The sequence below is a fragment of the Dipodomys ordii genome, unplaced genomic scaffold (genome assembly GCF_000151885.1).
Source record: "Dipodomys ordii isolate 6190 unplaced genomic scaffold, Dord_2.0 Scaffold13, whole genome shotgun sequence".
Lineage (NCBI taxonomy): Eukaryota > Metazoa > Chordata > Mammalia > Rodentia > Heteromyidae > Dipodomys > Dipodomys ordii.
The window spans coordinates 9555221-9574121 of NW_012267229.1; the positions used below are offsets into that span (position 1 = coordinate 9555221).

General features: G+C 45.0%; 1 protein-coding gene across 2 annotated transcripts in view; it reads left to right on the forward strand.

The window, feature by feature from the left end:
- Slc23a2 (solute carrier family 23 (ascorbic acid transporter), member 2) overlaps positions 1–18901 on the forward strand; it is a 57295-nt gene that overhangs the window by 9577 nt on the left and 28817 nt on the right. Inside the window, exons 3-6 of one of the 2 annotated variants that reach the window (XM_013011031.1) lie at positions 17–133; positions 4625–4782; positions 16958–17046; positions 18015–18085. In XM_013011031.1, coding sequence (XP_012866485.1) covers positions 17–133; positions 4625–4782; positions 16958–17046; positions 18015–18085 — 435 coding nt within the window. The remainder of the gene's footprint in view (positions 1–16; positions 134–4624; positions 4783–16957; positions 17047–18014; positions 18086–18901) is intronic. The other variant, XM_013011032.1, reaches the window with a different exon arrangement.

The window sequence follows — 18901 nt, forward strand, 5'->3', positions numbered from 1 at the left end:
TCCCTCCCCATGACAGAGTTCTCTTGCGGAAACCTTGGACAGCACTGGCAGCCTGGACCCCCAGAGGTCTGACATGATTTACACCATAGAAGATGTTCCTCCCTGGTACTTGTGCATATTTCTGGGCTTGCAGGTAAGACAGGTCCTTCAGGATGTGTAATCCACCAGCAGATGCTCGAATTGTCTTTAAAGTGTGTGTGTGCACATGTGCCCACACATGTACCAACAATACTAGGGTTGAACTCAAGAGTCTAGGCTCTGTCCCTTAGCTTTTTCATTCAAAGCTGGTACTCCATCACTTGAGCCATAGCTCCACTTCTGGCTTTCTTGACCAGGCTGATTTTGAACCACAATCCTCAGATCTCAGTCTCTGGGGTTTGAACTCAAAACCTTGTACTTGTTCAGCTTGCTTGCTTGACTGGTACTTCACCATTTGAGCCATACTTCTAGCCTGACTTTTACAGATTATTTTTTTGAGTCTTATGGACCTTGCTAGCTAGGCTGGCTTTGAACCTTGTTCCTCAGATCTCAGCCTCTAGGATCACAGGTATGAGCCACTGACGCCTAGCTAAATTTTTATTTTTATTTGTTGAAGATTTTTATTGTAAAGAATAACGAATGCACATCTATTATTATTTTTTTACTTTTTGCTCATATTGGGTTTGAACTCAGAGCCTTATGCTGCCTGGCTGGTGCTCTGCTTGAGCCATACCTACAACTCAGCCTTTTGGAGATAGAATCTTATGGACTTTTCCGCCAGGCTGTCCTTGAACTATGATTCTCTATAACTCAGCCTCTTGAGTAGTAGATAGAATTATAGTCATGAGCCACTGTCACCTGAGTGTGACTGAGTACTTTTAACATCAATCTTAAGTCCCACTCCCTTTTTTTTGCTAGTCCTGGGGCTTGTGAACTCAGGACCTGAATTCTGACCCTGAGCTTCATTTTGCTCAAGGCTAGCACTCTACCACTTGAGCTACAGTGCCACTTCTGGCTTTTTCTTTTCTTTTCTTTTTTTTTGGTCCGGTCATGGGGCCTGAACTCTGGGCCTGGGCACTGTCCCTCAGCTCTTCAGCTCAAGGCTAGCACTCTGCCCCTTGAGCCACAGCGCCAGTTCTGGCTTATGTGGTGCTGAGGAATTGAACCCAGGGCCTCATGCATGAGAGGCAGGCGCTGTACCACTGAGCCACCTTCCCAGGCCACTTCTGGCTTTTTCTATGTATGTGGTACTAAAGAATCAAACCCAGGGCTTCATGCATGCTAGGCAAGCACTCTACTACCACTGACCCACATTCCCAGGGTCCTCTCCCCACCCCCCTTTTTTAAATGTGAGTGTCGGTTCTGGGGCTTGAGCTCAGGGTCTAGCCGCTATCCCTGAACTATTATGCTCAAGACTAACACTCTACCACTTTGAGCCACAGCTCTATTTCCATTAACACTAATTTTATAATAGCAGGAAAAAAATATTAGGAGCAAGAAGAAAAGTGATATAAAAAAGAAGGAAAAAGATGGTAGTAGAATAAAAAACAAGACAAAGCCAGGTGCTGATGGCCTCTCTCTGTAATCCTAGCTACTCAAAAGGCTGAGTTCTGAGGATCACAGTTCAGAGCCAGCCGGGGCAGGATAGTCTATGAGACTCTTATCTCCAATTAAGCACCAGAAAACCAGAAGTGGCACTGTGGCTCAGGTGGTAAAGTGCTCGCCTTAAGCTGAAGAGCTGAGGGACAGTGCCCAGGCCCAGAGTTCAAGCCCTACGACATAGACAAAAAACAAAAATAACACACACACACGCACGCACGCACGCACGCACGCACGCACGCACGCACGCACGCACGCACGCACGCACACACACACACACACACGCACACCAGAATAAAAGAAAGACAGACTAGAACAAGGAGGAAAGCAGCCTAACTAAGCAATCCATAACCATATCAAGATTTGCCATAAAATATGAGTGACCCCCCGCCCCAAAGATCCCCTGTTATCCAGATCATAAGTCTTATTTTATGTCCTTCCTTTCTTAAAGGAAGGGACATTTCCCAGGCTGTTGGCCACTTTGCTGCAATTTCCAGCAGGAAGGGAGAGTGGATAGGCTGGGAGACAAGACAGGAGGTGACCCAGCTGTGGTCCTGCCTCCTGTGGCTTATAGTTTCCTGTTGTTTTAGCTTGAACTATGTTTCTCAGGTCTGATTTTCCATACTTCCTTGTTCAAGTTAGTGTGACCAGTTTCTAGATCCCACAAAATCAGTCTTATTCCCTAGGCATGGGTGTTCACTTGGAGCTGGGCTGTGCCTACTGACTGGCCCAAGTATGTCTTACATGGACTGCAAGGTATCTAGCAAAGGAGGAACCAGTAACCCTCCTCAGATTGAATATCCTAAACCACGTTCTGGTCCTGTGACTTGAACTCAGGGCGTGGGCACTGTTCTTAAGCTTTTGTGCTCAGGGTTAGTGTGCTACCACACAACCTGAGTCAGGCTGCCCAGGCTGACTTCGAACCACTGTCCTCAGATCTCAGTCTCCTGAGTAGCTAGGATTACAGGCATGAGCTACCAGCACCTAGCCAGGAAGCAGACTTTTTGTAATCTTTGTATTATAGATGTCTGTGGAAGTCTCCCATAGTCAAACAAGAATAAAAGCCATTAGTCTTGCAGCCTCACACTTAGGGTCTTTGTGAAGCTAGCACTCTACCATTTGAACCACACCTTCAGCTCTGCTTTTTTTTTGTTGGTCTTGGGGCTTGAACTCTGGTCTTGGGCACTGTCCTCGTGCTCTTCATCTCAAGGCGAGCGCTCTACTGCTTGAGCCACAGTACCACTTCCAGTTTCTAGTGGTTTATTGGAGATGAGTCTCACGGACTTTCCTGCCTGGGCTGGCTTTGAACCGTGATCCTCAGATCTCAGCCTCCTGAGTAGCTAGGATTACAGACGTGAGCCACCAGCACCCGGCTGTAAAGTTTATTTTCAACGTAGTGTCTTATACATTTCATTGTTACAATGGGTCAACCTGTATCCTTGTTTCAGCATTTTGTTATTTCCTTCTCCCTCCTCAAATTAGAAAAATGTATATACAAGATGCAGGACAACGGAATCAAATACATTGAAAACAGGGGTTATACCGGGGGGGGAAGAACATACAAAAGGGAGGCAACAATGCTTGATAAGAAATGTACTCATTACCTTGCCCATGTAATTGTAACCCCTCTGTACCGTATTTTCATAATAAAGAAAAAAGAAAAAAAAGAACATACAGAGGAAACAAAAAAAGTCACATAGTACATTAAGAACAGCAATGATAAAGATAAAACCTCTTGTGTCCCTATCTTGGGGTTTATTTCTCTTAGCATCATCTTATATGGTTATATGTATATAGCTTTTGACTTTTTTCTGCTTGTCTAGTAAGATTATCCTAGACGTATACTAGGTATTGTGAATAAGGGAAACCATGGGACCTATTAGGGTGAAATTTTTGACACCATACGTTGTATTTAAATGCATAAGAAGCCCTGAACAGCCGTGTTCCCTCTCCTTCACACCCCATTCTGCCAACCAGGACTGTTGGGCTTTGTGAGCTGCAGTGTTATTTATCAGACTTGGTCAGAAGTGAGAAGCTATAGGCAAGAGAAGAAAAGTTAACAGAACAGAAGTAAACAGAAAACTGGGGGGCGGGGGGGGGGAGAGGCAGAGAGGGAAGGGAGCTATGAGAGATGGGACTTCCCTGCCAGGGCCTTAGGACTGAGGAAGAGGTCTTCTAAGGAAGAACAGCAGGGTGAGTTGTTTCTGAAGGATTCCTATAGTTACTGTGCCTTTAACCCTACTGGAACAGATAAATTCTGTTTGCCAAACAATGTCAGAACACATTGCTTTCTACAATGAATGAAACTAATTTAGCTTTAATCCCCAGACATGAGAGAATTAAAACACTCCTACACAAACCATATAGACTAATTATTTTAGGAATCTAAGTATAAAATACTAAGCAAATAAAATCCTAGAAGAAAATACAACATGACTAACTAGGTTTTGCTTTTAAGCATGCAAAGTGTAGCTCACATGAACAGACTAGAGAAGAAAGGCTCTAGTTTTGCAGTCAGTGGGAAGGGGGATGACAACTATTTTCTAGTAAGAAAAATATACATGCTTGAATTTGTGCAAGTCATCACTCTTAATGCAAGATGGAAATAGAATAAGAAAATACAATGAAAAAGAAAAGTGATTCAGCATATTAAGAATGGATTAACCTAAAAACCCTGAGATCATGGCTGGGCACTGGTGGCTCATGCCTTTATTCCTAGCTACTCAGGAGGCTGAGCCCTGGGGATAGCGGTTCAAAGCCAGTCTGGGCAGAAAAGTACCTGTGAGACTCTTACCTCCAATTAACCACTCAGAAACTAGAAGCGGAGCTGTGGCTCAAAGTAGTAGCATGCTAACCTTGAGCATAAGAGCTCTGGGACAGCACTCAGGATCTGAGTTCAAGCTCCACAACCAACAAAAAAAAAATCAAAACAACAACAACAAGAAACCCTAGAGATCATCTCTGTGGTCCATGTGTACCTTAGGATAGAATCAGAAAAGAACATGGTGGGCTTGCTTTCCCACTCTGCTGTCCCTCTTGCCTACAGCACTACCTGACCTGCTTCAGTGGAACGATTGCAGTGCCCTTTCTGCTGGCCGATGCCATGTGTGTGGGGTATGATCAGTGGGCCACCAGCCAGCTCATTGGGACCATTTTCTTCTGTGTGGGAATCACAACACTGCTTCAGACAACATTTGGATGCAGGTGAGATGGGGGTACTAACATGGGATGCTGATGCCCCCAATGAGGCCCTGAGCCCTGGCCCTTTGCCCAGGGTTGCTTGGTGGAAGAGCTGGAGTTGGGGGAGTATCCTAGTGATCACTAGCCCCCACCTTACTCCAACCATGTTTCTTCTTTTGATGGAGAGTGCCATCCCCTCCCATTTGTACAAGCTAGAAACTCCATCTCTTTCCTTCTGTTCCCTGGCTGGCTAGGCCCTCATCCCCAGCATCCCACCTGTTCTGCCTTGGGACTCCTCTCTCTGACCCACTCTGTGTCCTGCCCCTGCCATCTTTCTACCTCCTGTATCCTTCTGGGCTGACTAGACTGTTCCTCTACTCTTTGTTAAATTAGGATGTACCTGGTGTCCAGCTTATCTCTTGTTCCCTGTCTCTATGTTTGCAGCCATGCCCACCACAGTTCCTGCGTGTGCCGCTGTTATATCCTTCTGTTCCATTTACTCTCCACCCACCCAGACATACCCGCCCATCCCCCATCCTGGCTTGTCCTTGCCATCTTGTGACTCAAGCCTGACTCCCTAGAAGCTGTGTTGCTCTCTCCTGGATTTCCATACATGTATCTTGTGTTCACTTTTCTGCTATGGCTCTTGTTGCCCAGCCTGTCCATTTTTGTTTCCATGTTGTTTTTTTCCCATGATGCTGAGGCTTTAGCTTGCTCACTTTTGCATCCCCAGAACCCTGCTTATATTGTTAGGGAGACATCGCAGAAAGGATGTGAAGCAAACTTGGCTAGCTCTTCCTGCACTTGCATTCTGCCCTCTTCAAAGTATGGCCCTTCCCTTTCCTAGGGTCCTGCTCAGATGATGTGGGTCCCTGCTCAGGATTGTGCTCAGAATAAGCCTGCTGATTCTTGCTCCTTCAGAGACAATCCCAGTAGGGTTTAGCTTTCTCTGCTGGGGAAGGGCAGTGTAGAAGGGAGCTTGGGAGTTGTAGGCTTTATTCTGATGAACCAGAGTCCTCAGGCTTCTCAGCAGGGCTCCCTCACTGGGGGGAAGTGAGCTGTGTGCTGAGGTGTTGATAGCAGTGTGGGTGGCAGATAGCAGTGTAGGTGGCATCTGTGGTGGCCTCCTCCCAGCTCTGCTAGTGAGGAGAAGCTCTTTTCACTGGAAGCCTTGAAGCTGGCAAGCTGTTAGGGGTTCAGTCAGCCCCTGCTAGATTATTTGCAGCCAACATTCCATGCCATGCCAAGCAGAGGAGGGGTCTCCTCAAGGGACCTGCAGGAGAGGAATAGAGGTCTCGTTGACCTCCTCGGGAAGGAGATGAGCCCAGGCCTTTCACAGAGGATGCAAACCGGGCAGTAAATGTGGCGGCGGCATCATGTCTTCTTTTGGCATGATAGTCAAGGCTTTGTATTACAAGTCAGGAGTGGATGGAGAAGCTTTTGTTGGCTGGCTCAGTGGCCTTACCTTGTTCACAGGGCACTGATCTTTGGGAAATGGATCTTTTTCTAAACAGCTGAATGAGAGGTGAACCTATAGGCTAGTCCATCTGTAAATCCAAGCAAATACCTATAATTGGGAATGATTAGCTGAGCCAGAGAGGGGACTGAACAGGTCTTTATTGAAGCAACATCTGCCTGTGGAAGCTATACCCCCATATCATGCCAAAAGCCAGATCTGGCTACAGCTGAGGCAAGCAAGTTGCTTAGTGACCCTGCAAGGGCTCTTGGCCACCTTGGGTGAGTACTGTTGGTCCTAGTTGGGGACCCCCTTGCTGATTGTCAGTATGCAAGAGCCAGAGAAAACCTCCTTGCTCAGCTGATTTCTCCTTGTCTCCTCTGAAAGAGCAGTGAGCTGAAAAAGAATGAAGAGGGAGTGGACGACTGGTGGGAGGAGCCACAAGATTCCCCTCCCCCCCCCCCACACAGAGAAGCCACAAGATCCCCCCTCCCCCGCCACACACACACACACACACACACACACGCACACACGCGCGCGCGCGTGCGCAGCACCAGCTATTAGAATAGCCATGGCAATGAGTACACAGTGCAGCTATTAGAATAGCCATGGCAATGAGTACACAGTGCCAGGTGAAGAAGGTGCTCTGGGACACTTTGTGTTGTGCTTGTCTTGGGACATGGAATTCTTTTTTTTTTTTTTTTGGTCAGTTGTGGGGCCTGAACTCTGGGCCTAGGCACTGTCCCTCAGCTCTTGATCTCAAGGCTAGCAACCACTTCCGGGTTTTTCTACTTCTGTGGTACTGAGGAATTGAACCCAGGGCTTATGCATGCAAGGCAAGTACTCTACCACTAAGCCACCTTCCCAGCCCAAGGGACATGGAATTCCCATGTTGTTGTGGTATATGGGGTGTTCACACTCTTAACCTGGGAGAAGAGGTAGAGTACTGACTCAGTCTCACAGATACTTAGTGACTCGTCCATGTAGAAGGCGTGGGTGACTGGTGGTGGCAAGCAGAGGTGACATGTGATAAAGTCCAGATATGTACCGTACAAGGAGGCAAGGATGCCCTAGAGGGATTTGGGGAGTCAGGAGGAGGTGCTGGTAGAGACAGGTCCTGGAGACTCAGTTTTGGGCTCAGGAAGAATGGGGGGCATATTCTGACCTGGCAGAGCAAGAACAGAGGCAGGAAGTCATGGCTTGGTATGGGATTCCTTGGAATTGGGCATGGCATGGGGAACTGTTGGCCTCTTTATCAGGGCACCCACCTGCTGGGACCATGCTTTAAAGGCTTAGGCCTACAGAATGTGGCAAATAAGGAGGCAGAGGCACCTGGGCCCTACCTAATGAGTTTTAGAGCTTTGGCTAGGTGATCTCTTTACTTACTTTGTGAAAATGAGAGGAAACTTGCCTGAGGTGACCTGTGGATGGCCTGTACTTTTTTTTTTTTTTTTTTGGGTCCGGTCGTGGGGCCTGAACTCTGGGCTTGGGCGCTGTCCCTCAGCTCTTCAGCTCAAGGCTAGCGCTCTACCACTTGAGCCACAGCACCACCTCCGGCTTTTTTCTTTTTGCTTATGTGGTGCTGAGGAATCGAAGCCAGGGCCTCATGCATGCAAGGCAAGTGCTCTACCACTGAGCCACCTTCCCAGCCCCGGCCTGTACATTTTTTTATTGGTATTAGAAACACGATGTACAGAGGGGTTACAGTTGCATAAGTCGGGTCTTTACATTTCTTTTTGGACAATGTCACCCCTTCCCTCCCTCTTTTCCAGTTTTTCCCTCCCATCCCCACCCACAAGTTGTATAGTTAATTTTCAGCATGGTGTCTAGTGAGTACCATTGCTACATTTGTTCACCCTGTGGATGGCCTTTTATCATCATTTTAGTGATGTGTTGGGTTTTTGTGGATTGTTATATAAACTTCTTATGAAAGTTGTTGGGTATAACTCAGATAGACATCCTGTTGGTTCTTTTTGATGTGAAGGGGACCTTCATCTTGAGCCATGAATTACATTAATGACATGATCAGAACAGGATCAAATAAATAAAGCACTTGGAGGAAGAGGGATACAGGGCTAAATACTGCAAAAGGAAAAACAGATGAGTCCTGGCGATTGCAGGTGTCTTGCATGGATTTGGTTTGGTTTTGTAGTCCACTAGTCAGCTCATAGGGCTTAAAACAGAAGTTTTCTCATGATCGACTTTCATGGTTTCTAAGTCAGATTCTCAGGCTTTTCTAACTAACTCTGAGGTGGTTCTCTGTGTTGTGTTCTGTGTATGTGCATTTGCCTGTTGCATGTTAGCACCTCATACTTCAGTCATACTGGGTGTTGTGGATGTGGGGATTCCCAAGGGCAAACAGAGGCCCTGCATCTCAAGGAAATGGGGGAATGAACTAGTGCTGTATATGTGGGTTCTGTAGTTAAGAGTGGAATGTGGTCCTGGAATCTTATTCCATTAAAAAAAAAATAGAATTGCTGAGCGTCCGTAGTTCAAGCCTGTAAATCCTAGCTTCTCAGGAGTTGAGATCTGAGTAGAGCTGTGGTTCAAACAGTAGTGTGCTAGCCTTGAGCACAAAAGCTCAGGGACAGCACCCTCGGCCCTGAGTTTAAGCTCCAGGACAGCACAGACACAGACTTTAAAAAGTCACAGTGGATAGGGGAACCACTGCAATGAAACCAATTTGTGTTTCTGCAGACTTAAACCTAAGCACAGGGTGCCACCCTGAAATATCACGGTGCAGATGCTCCCTCCTCTGAGTGTGCCTGCTGTCTCTGAGCTGATCCACCTGCAAGGCTGCAGGACATGTGATACCATGCATGATCAACACCATCCCTCTACCCTGCTTCCCTATGGAAGTCTTTCTTTTCCTCCAGGGATTGTTACATTATTGCAGTGGAATCTGTGGGTCTCAGCCCCAGTTTTGGGCTTCAGGGGCTCTGTTGCCGCCCAGAGCTTCATTGTGCTAGAGCATGGCAATATCCAGGCTGGCTGCTTTTTCCTCAACCTCTGCTTCCTGAAACCTGCCTTTCCCTTACTCCTTTGCTTTCAATGTCTTTGTCTTCTTTATTAAGTTCCTTTGAGGGTGATGTCAGTGGTTCTCATTCTGGTTGATTTATGCTGCCAATTTCAGCTCATCTTGGGCTTGTTTTGGAAATGACCAAACCTTTCTTTCTAATCCTGAGTGGCTAGGGCGCAGGATTGTTTAGAGTCCTCCTAAACCAGAGTTAGCTCCTTTCCCCTTCTGTTCTGCACTGAAACCTTGTTAGTGTGGAGGGAGGTTCTCTACCTCCAGTGTGGCTGGAGGAGAGCTGTACTGCCTTTGAGGACCACCTCTAATCTGCTCCAGACACCTGGCTCTCTCTGACCTCTGCAGGTGAGGTGGAGTGGAGTGGGAGTTCTTCATGGCTTGTCTTCTTTGCCCATGTGCTTTGTACACCGAGTCTAGGATGCTATCTGGGCCTTATGTTTGGAGGCCTTGTAATCATGACAATTGGAGAGTTCATCGATGAGGTTGCAGAATGAGATTGCCCACTGGCCCCCTCTCTACCTCCATAGTACTGGGAGTTTCAACTCAGGGTTTCAAACTTACTAGGCAGATACTCTACTTCTGAACCATGCCTACAGCCCCACCTTCCCCTTTTAAGTCTTTCATTTAAAAAGAATTACTATATATCAGTTGTACAGGGACATTCGTTGAGCCATTTTTACATGTGTAAACAATATATCCCTACCACCACCCTCCTCCCCACCACCCCGCCACCTTCTGACATTTTCTGTTCTTACCCCTTCTTAAAACAATTTCAGTATGTTTCATTGTTCTGTTTTCATACATACAGATAAACTACATCAACCATATTCATCCCCATTCCTCTAGCCCTTCCTTGTATGGATCACTTTGACATCAGGTCTTACTTTCTTGCCTTGGCGGTCATCTGTAATCCTTCTTATTTTATACTTCTCACCATAATTGAGATGATAGGCACATGCCACTACATGCAGATTCTTCTGTGAGGGTGGAAGAACTTCCTTTGCTCAGGACAGCCTGAAACTAATCCTCTCAGTCTCAGCCTCCCATATAGCTAAAATGATAGGCACTCATACCACTGTACCCAGCTATCAGTCAAGAAAAGGTCTCTTGCATGGACTTTTTACCTTGGCTGGCCTCAAATCTAGATCCATCTGATATCAGCCTCCTGAGTAGCTAGGAATATATACGAGCCACCAGACCTGGCTTTATTTTTATTCTTCGTTGTTTTGAACCGCTCGAAAATGAAGTTGGAGATGGCATAATGACTCACCTCACTCACTAGAAATGAATCTCCCATGTAACTATAGTATCATTTATTAACCTGAGAAAATGAACTTTCTGTCATATTCTCTAAAATGCAGTCCACAGTTAATTTCCCCAGTTGTCCCTAAAATACCTTCTATAGCTGTTATCCCCATTCCTCCAGGATCCAATCAGGCTCATGTGATACTTTTGTTTGCTGTATCTCTTTGGTTTCTCAATAATAAGCTCTACCCTTTTCTTCTCCACATTATCATCTCTTAGAGTCCAGGCTGGTTTGTCTCATGGAGTGTCCTAGAGTCTGAATTTGTTCCGAGACTGCACATAATAACCACGATGTTCAGTGATGTGTTGCATACTCCCTTTTATTATAAACTAGAAACTGGGCCTAAATGCATGGATGACTCAGGGTGAACTTACTTTTTTTCTTTCTTTAATATCAAACAGATGATGTCAAGCCCTTTGTGTTCTTTCATGCCAAGTAGGCACATAATAACAGGATGTAGAGATTTTTGTCCATCAAATAAAATATTTACCACCCTCTCTACTAAGAAAGAAATTTAAAGCTGGACGCCAGCTATACAGGCTCATGCCTGTCATCCTAGCTACTCAGGGGGCTAAGATCTGGGGATTGTAGTTTGAAGCCAGCTGTGGCAGGAAAGCCCATGAAATTCTTATCTCCAATTAGTCACAGAAAACAAAGAAAGCAGGAAGTGTTGCTGTAAGCTCAAGTGGCAGAGCACTAGCCGATAGCCAAAATTGCTTAGGGACAGCATCCAGGCGGAGTTCAAGGCCCACGAGTGGCAGAGAGAAAGAGAATTTTAAGCAGTACATTGGAATGAGTGGCCACCAGTGAGGACCTGGAGGGATGGACCTTGGAAGGCCTCACTCCAGCTATTTCAAGGCTTTGGGCTCCATTGGTGTGGGCCCGTTTTCTATATCATTTACCAGCCATGAGACTTTGGCCAAGCTGCCTGGTCCCTTACAGATGTTAATGAGCATCAAATGAGGCCGTATCTGTTCCTGTCCTCCTTCACCTGGGAACTCTCTAGAAGGGAGGAGGCAGAAAGGATGCACCCCCATGTAGCAACAGGCTCCTGATAAATATAATAGAAGTGAACATGTGTCTTGGCCGCAGAGTCAGCACACTGCCTAGATGGGCCTACTGACCTCTGAATCTGTCCATCAGAAAATGGCATTTGATCCAGATCCTCTTGAAGCCTGAGCAGCTCCTGCTTTAGTATTGTCTGTTTCTGGGCTACTTGCTCCAGACCAGGTTCCCTGAGATGGCCCTTCATATCTGTTATGGGTGGTTCCTACTTGCCTGTTGGCCCTGCTTCTTGCCTGTCCATGCTCCCCCACCCCTCCACCCCCGCCCCGCAGTTGCTTATCCTTTTCCTCATGGCCCCTGCTTCTTACCTCTCTACTCTTCATTTTTAATCAGGTAACTGCCGAAAATAGCTGACACAGGAATAAATGACAAAACTTGTTACCAAAATGTAGGAGGGAAGTTCTATTCTCCCCACCCCACCCCCTTTAAAAAAAATTTTGGACCTAGTATGCATGACTTATATTAAAGGGCATGTTACCTTTTTTATCATCCTCCACATGACACTGGTAAACATAATTTGCATGAAGTCCTGTTTGGAGGTAGCTGACTGATAGTAGAATTTTCCTTTTTCTAAAATGTATAGTCAGGTGAGTTTCTACTTGGGTATGTACAACCACCACTGTGATCAGCAGATAAAACCTTACCACACCTTAAGAATTCTCTCCTGGCCTTTTGTACCTGGCTAGATCTTTAACTAGTTAAAATGTATTTTATGCTAAGAAACCTTTGACCTGGAATAGTTGGTAATGTCATATTTCATATTTTAAAAGGAGATTACCCAAAAGAAAAGGAGAGATATGGAGAGGAAGATGGGACCGAGTGGTATTGGATTGGGTTGTAGATCTTATCCCTGATCTTCAAAAGTTGATGTTTCTGTTTACTATATACAAGGGCCTAGAAACAGTGACATTATTTTACTAGCCCACCCAGTACCCAGGTTTTGGTTCCTAACTAACCATTCTTCATTATAATGGTTGGCTCCAGGGTGGAGGTTAGAAAAAGACAAATTGAATCTGACACATCTTGTACCATACAGCTAGGCACTTGCTGGAAGCATTTTGGAGGGTAGGGAGGGCGCTGTCAAAAGGAACAAGAATCAGCTTGTACAGGCTGCTTTGGGGGAGCTTTGGGGCAATGTGCTCATAAAGAACAGTCATGGTCGTAAATTTCAAAACTGAATGAGCAAAGGATGTGATATTTATAAAGGAGAAAGGGAACTGGAGATGATATTGGACAAAAAGGGAAAACTTTTGGTTATAAAAGGGTATCAGTTATATAAAAGTAGATGCAAAGCCAGGCAAGTTGGTGCATACCTATAATCCCAGCTCTCAGGAGGCTGAAGCAGTAGTATCATGAGTTCTAGGCCAGCTTGGGTTACATAATGAGATTGGAACAATAAGATTGGAAATTCATAATATTTAAATCCTCTGTTATACTATAAAGCTAGTGATAATAGCTACATAGTGTACAGTTTATTTTAAATGCTAAAGGCTATGTTTGAAAGCTACAGTACCTACTGTCTTTAGCATCTCCATCTAGTGGGATGTCAAGAATAAAGGATGACCCACTGTAACATAATAACACTACATAACACTCTGTGGTACCATTACCAAAAAATGCGTAGTGTGGCCCTAACACAATACATAATAGAGGAATATTAGACTAGGAAATGAGGAAAGCTATAAATGCTTTGTAAAAAATAGGGAACTATGTCTGAATACTAGAGTACATTATTAAATTGATACTCCTTTTTTGGGGGGGGCGGTCATGAGACTTGAACCCAGGACCTAGATGCTATATTTTGCTCAAGGCCAGCGCTCTACCACTTTTATCCACAGCTCCACTTCTGGTTTTTTGATGATTAATTATAGATAAGAGTTTCACAGACTTTCCTGCACAGGCTGGCTTTGAACCCATGAACCTCAGATTTCAGCCTCTTGAGTAGCTAGGATTATAGGCGTGAGCTACTAGCACCAGGTGGTAAACAAGTTTATTCCTAAAGAGATGCCAGCAACTTCCCAGTGCCAGGTGATCTGATTCACAGGTGGTCAGTAATCAGGAAATGTCATTTGCTGGGAAAAGTTTTCCTGGACACATTGTGGTTTGCTTTTTTTTTTTTTTTTGGCCAGTTGTGGGGCTTGAAGTCTGGGTCTGGGTGCTGTCCTTGAACTCTTCAGCTCAAGGCTGGCCCTCTACCACTTTAAGCCACAGCTCCACTTCTGGTTTTCTGGTGGTTAATTGGAGATGAGAGTCTCATGGACTTTCCTGCCTGGGTTGGCTTTGTACTGCGATCATCAGATCTCAGCCCCCTGAGTAGCTAGTATTATAGGCATGAGCAGTGCCTGGCTTGGTTTGCTTTTCTTGAAAGGCATTTAGGACATAATCCTGGTGATTAAGTGGATGACAATTATGGCTCCTGAAAGCCAAGCCTGTGTGTATTTCTTAGAGATTCTTGTGAAATTGTCCTGCAGTTCAGATTCAAGTTGGTATTTGTTTGGGAATGAAAGGTTTGGTACCAGATTTGGTTGTTGTTATGGTAGCAGGAGCCAGGCCTTTAGTCCTCCAGAGATGCTGTTTTGTTCTTGTTTTATTCACTTTCAGTAAAATTTAATTCTGTTCCTTCATGGTGCTTACCATAGGACCCAAGCATGGCCTTTTACCTTTGTAAGACCTCATGGCACCTTAGGAGGAACTGTATCTGGGTTTATTGTTAACTCACATACATTTCCACTCTGCAGTCTTTACTGAGTGCTGTTTGGAATAAGTGATATCTTTTCCCAATTTTCAGTTAAAAGCAGTATATTAGGAAAGCTTACTTTCTTGCTTCTAATCTAACAGAATTCCTTTCAAAGAGCACTTGTAAGCAATACCGTCAATTCCTTAAGTATTTGTGGGTCCTGGGGATAAGATGGTGCTAGGTTAGTGTCCTAGCCTTAAAGCTGGGATAGGCAGGTTAGCATGGAAGGAGCCATTAGAGGCCAAGGGTCATATGAAACCTGAGCCAAAGGATAAGACTCAGTGAAGTAAGGCCTATGTATGAACCAGTTGCACAGCCTATCAGACTGGCTGTTTAGATTGAGGTAGCTTCTGATTAAAGGTTCCAGTGATCCTTTTAGATCAAGGCAGAAGGACACAGACATCATTTCCCCTGACCTTTACCTCTGTCCCTCTCTGTACCTTCCTCTGAAGAAATGTAGCCCCAGTTCTCTAGGGGACCTTGGGTCTGTCCTATGGCTCTTATTTTGGACCTGTCTTCTCTCTGCCTGGAATCCTCATATAGCTCATAGTGGATGGGCAAAGTGCTTGTCATTCTTGAAGGTGAACTTAGCAACTGCCCTCAGCTCTACAGCGTCTTCACCTACATTCTGATCTTTGTAGATGACCACCATTAATGTCTTCTTCACACAACAAGAAACCCCTCAAGGCCTCAGGTAGTTTTTAGTCATGCTTGTGTTGAGCATATACCCAATTAATGTTAGTCAAGTGACAAGGTGATAAATGCCATCGCTGATGGAAAAGCGTAATCTGATTCAGCCAGGCCACTGTCAACAATTACAGAGCCCATCCTGACTGCTGGGTACTACCAACCTGTGCAGGTGTACTCCTGCACAGGTGAGTATGTGAGGCTGGCACACAGAGTTCTTCCAGCTCAGCTTAGGAGAGCTTATGTTATCACCCAGTTAGAGGAACCCAAGATACTGACCAGTGAGCTCTGTAGAATGCTCTATGTCCTTCCATTCTGGTTAAGCTATAAAATCCTTGTTTGGAATGGTACTGAGTTCAAGGTCAAGACTGAAGTCTGAGGAGTAGAAGAGCCAATCTTCACTCTAGGTGCAATTCTAAATTCATGTTACATTTCCCTAAGGATGTGACACTTAAAACCTGACACTATAATAAATTGATGTTATTTGGATCATTCAAGATGGCGCCCATTCCAAACGACATGCTGACTACCCTCTAGCCTTGCGGTGTGTTCCTAAAAATTTGTGTTTGAGGGAATTTTATAAGTCTAACAACATTTTCCCTTTGATGTACATTCCCTCTTTAGATGACCTCTACTACTTTAAATGGCTCCAGGCTCCTCTGGCAGATACTGTAGCTGGGTGATTGGTGGAAAGCATGCTCCATGTGAGTGGCCGTTGGCAGTGCAGCCAGTTGGTACCATATGGCTTTCCTCTGTCTTAAAGTTGCCATCCTGCCTGCTGTCAGTTGGCTTCACTGCATGGTTAAAAAACAGGCAGAAGAGCATTTGTGACAATGGAGTCATGACTCTTAATCTGGCCCAGAAGGAGGAGCACTGGGCTCAGGACTTTGCAAACAGCTGCTTGTCCTTTGACCAAAGTTACTTCCAGTCCAGTTCTAGTTTCACTGGGAAAGAACTTGATGTCAGACAGCTCAGAAGGGCAGATGCTGGGTTTCTGACTTGCTGGCCAGGCCACTGACAAGGTTGTCTGGGGCATTTAAGGATTTGAGTATCCAGCAGTTCCCCAGCCCTGCAAACAGAAGGAACCAGTTTCATGATGTTTTATATTTTGTGAAAAATGGTGATTAAGTTCTCATGCTAGCCCATAAAGATGCTGTACATTTCCAGAAAGAACGGCAAAATCATTTTGAGTCGCTAAATTATTTATCAAGTCAAGAAGAATTACTTGAAGTCAAATTGACAATATTGTGAAGATGTGGGTAGGGAATTAAATGGGGAGTTGGCCCCTTAAAAATGCCACAGAATTACTTTTAGGTATTATTTATGATTAAGCAAAATATTAACATACTGCTACTTTGTAACTAATAGCGTTTGCCTCCATGCATCTAGATCACTAATATAATTTTAATACATAGAATTTATGACAGGGTGGGTTTCGACTCCCAAAATGAAATGACAAGAGGGAGAGAGATGTTTTTCTGTGACAACAAATAAGAATTTGAAAGGAAGAGGAGGAGTAGGAAGAGGAGGAAAGAAACATCGCAGGTGTACACTGATGATTAGTAAGAAATGCAGGAGCTCAGCAGGAAAGAGGGAAGCCCAAATACCCCAATGGCCACTACCCCCAAGGGGAAAGGTGGCCATTGTAGGGACTGGTGTTGGGGTGCTGACACTGAGCACAAGGGTCCCCCAAGCCCCTTCTAGAGTTGCCTGGGAGCAGAGCTGCAGAAGGGGAGGATGGAGAACCCTGGCTGTGTGCCATAGGAGATCTTTGTAGACGGGTCTCTTTTCTTCCAGGTGTGCCTGCATTCACTCATGTGCTGTATGTCTACAGAAAAGACTGTTAAGCTGTCAAATAGTGAACTACCTCGGTAGTTCCCGATGCCGTGATCATGGTTTTGGTCTCGTTTCTTTTAGGTTACCCCTGTTTCAGGCCAGTGCTTTTGCATTTTTGGCCCCTGCTCGAGCCATCCTGTCTTTAGATAAATGGAAATGTAACACCACAGGTAATTGCAGTTATTTCCACATATGTCATGGGGGTCCTTTAATGCAGGTGATTTGTAAAAGGGAGGTCTGGACATGCTGGCCCAGCAACGTTCACTCCTGGAAGTAGGCACAGAACACACCAGCCCATAAACAGCTCCAATCTGTGGATCGTGTCTGTCTCTCTCTATCTCTATCCACTCATTCATCCCTAATCCTAGAGCAAATAAGGATCAGAAGTTACCTCATTTCTCCATGCTAATGAAATTGATAAATGTGGGAACAGAATAGAAAGAAAAATGTTTGTGCTATTTTCCTGCCTCTCTCTTTCAGTGGATTTTAGGACCCACCAGTAATCACTCTTGCTGCGTCAGCATCCTTTCTCTGAGACATCTTTGCTTTTTTAAGGATCTGGCTACTGTGGTTTTCTGCAAATGACTTTTATTCCCCTTCCTCAGTGATTGCAAAGATCCTTCAGGCACCTGATTAGGTTAGGGACAGATAGGAAATTGGAGAAAATCAAAAGTCTGACTGTCGTCCTCTCAAAAGGTTCTAGGAGCCAAGCTTTCCAGCCTTCATTTCCTTCCTTGCTCCTAGGAGTTACTTTGTGACCATATTTGGGGAACTAGTAAAGGCCCTTCATTTTATCTTGGTTTTTACAACCTCAGTCCAGCAACCTTGTTGTCAGACATTTCAGTTTGCTGCTCGCAAAGGTTGGTTTTCTGCGTGAAGCTGGTAATGAATGGGTAGCACCATATCAGTCAGGTTTTAATATGTTGGGGAGCTCTCAGTCAGTAGATTTGGTTAAAAACTAAGGCTGGGGAGTTCACCTGACAGGATGATGAACCCCACTTTGTGTAGGATGAAGTTGAGAGATGGGTAAAAAGATTCTTAAGACAGGGAGGAAATCTTCTTATCGGGTAAGATGACTGTGTCCTATGAAACATCAGTATCACTACAAGAAAAACTTTGTTTTGTTTTTGTTTTCAAGATGTTTCAGTTGTCAATGGAACGACAAAGATGCTGCAGCTAGAAGACAGCTGGTATCCCCGAATCCGTGAGGTAAAGGATGGTCATTATCTCCTTTCTCGACTGCTTTGTGTTTCTGGGGCTTCAAGACTGGTGGTGCCAAAGAAATTGGGGTTGTGTTTACTGCAGCTTTCTTTCTGTTTTCAAGTAGTGAAATGTTTATTTCTACTGTTCAGCTAAACCACCAGACTATGTGGTTCTTTTCTTCCTGAAGATCCCCAGGCCTGTTCACTCACACCCTCCAACCTAACTAGCTTGTAGTTTATAGCTCACTTGGAAGAGCTGAAAGGCTTGTTGACAGGCAAAAGAATTGGTCCTAGAGCTGCAGCATTTGCCTGAATTTGTTGAAAGAACTAGAAAGATATTTGCTAAAGTGGACTTGAGTAAGGCCAGTGGGTAGCAGTCCCCATCACAAAGAATAGCTCATGATTCTTAATCTCAGCCTCTTGAGCAGCTAGGATTACAGGCTATTAGCTCCTGGCCTGTTGTTGTTATTATTCTATGCTGGTCCTGGGGCTTGAATTCAGAACTGGGGTTCTGTCCCTGAGCTTTTGTTCTCAAGGCTACCACTCTACCACTTGAGCCATAGCTCCATTTCTAGCTGCTGCTTTTTTTTTTTTTTTTTTGGTCAGTTGTGGGGCTTGAATTTAGGGCCTGGGTGCTGTCGCTGAGGTTTTTCCTCTCAAAAGTAGTGCTCTACCACTTTGAGCCACAGTTCTACTTTGGTTTTTTGGGTAGTTAATTAGAAATAAGAGTCACGGACTTTCCTGCTCCAGCTAGCTTTGAACTGCAGTGCCCACATCTCAGGCTCCTGAGTAGCTAGAATTACAGGTGTGAGCCACTAGTACC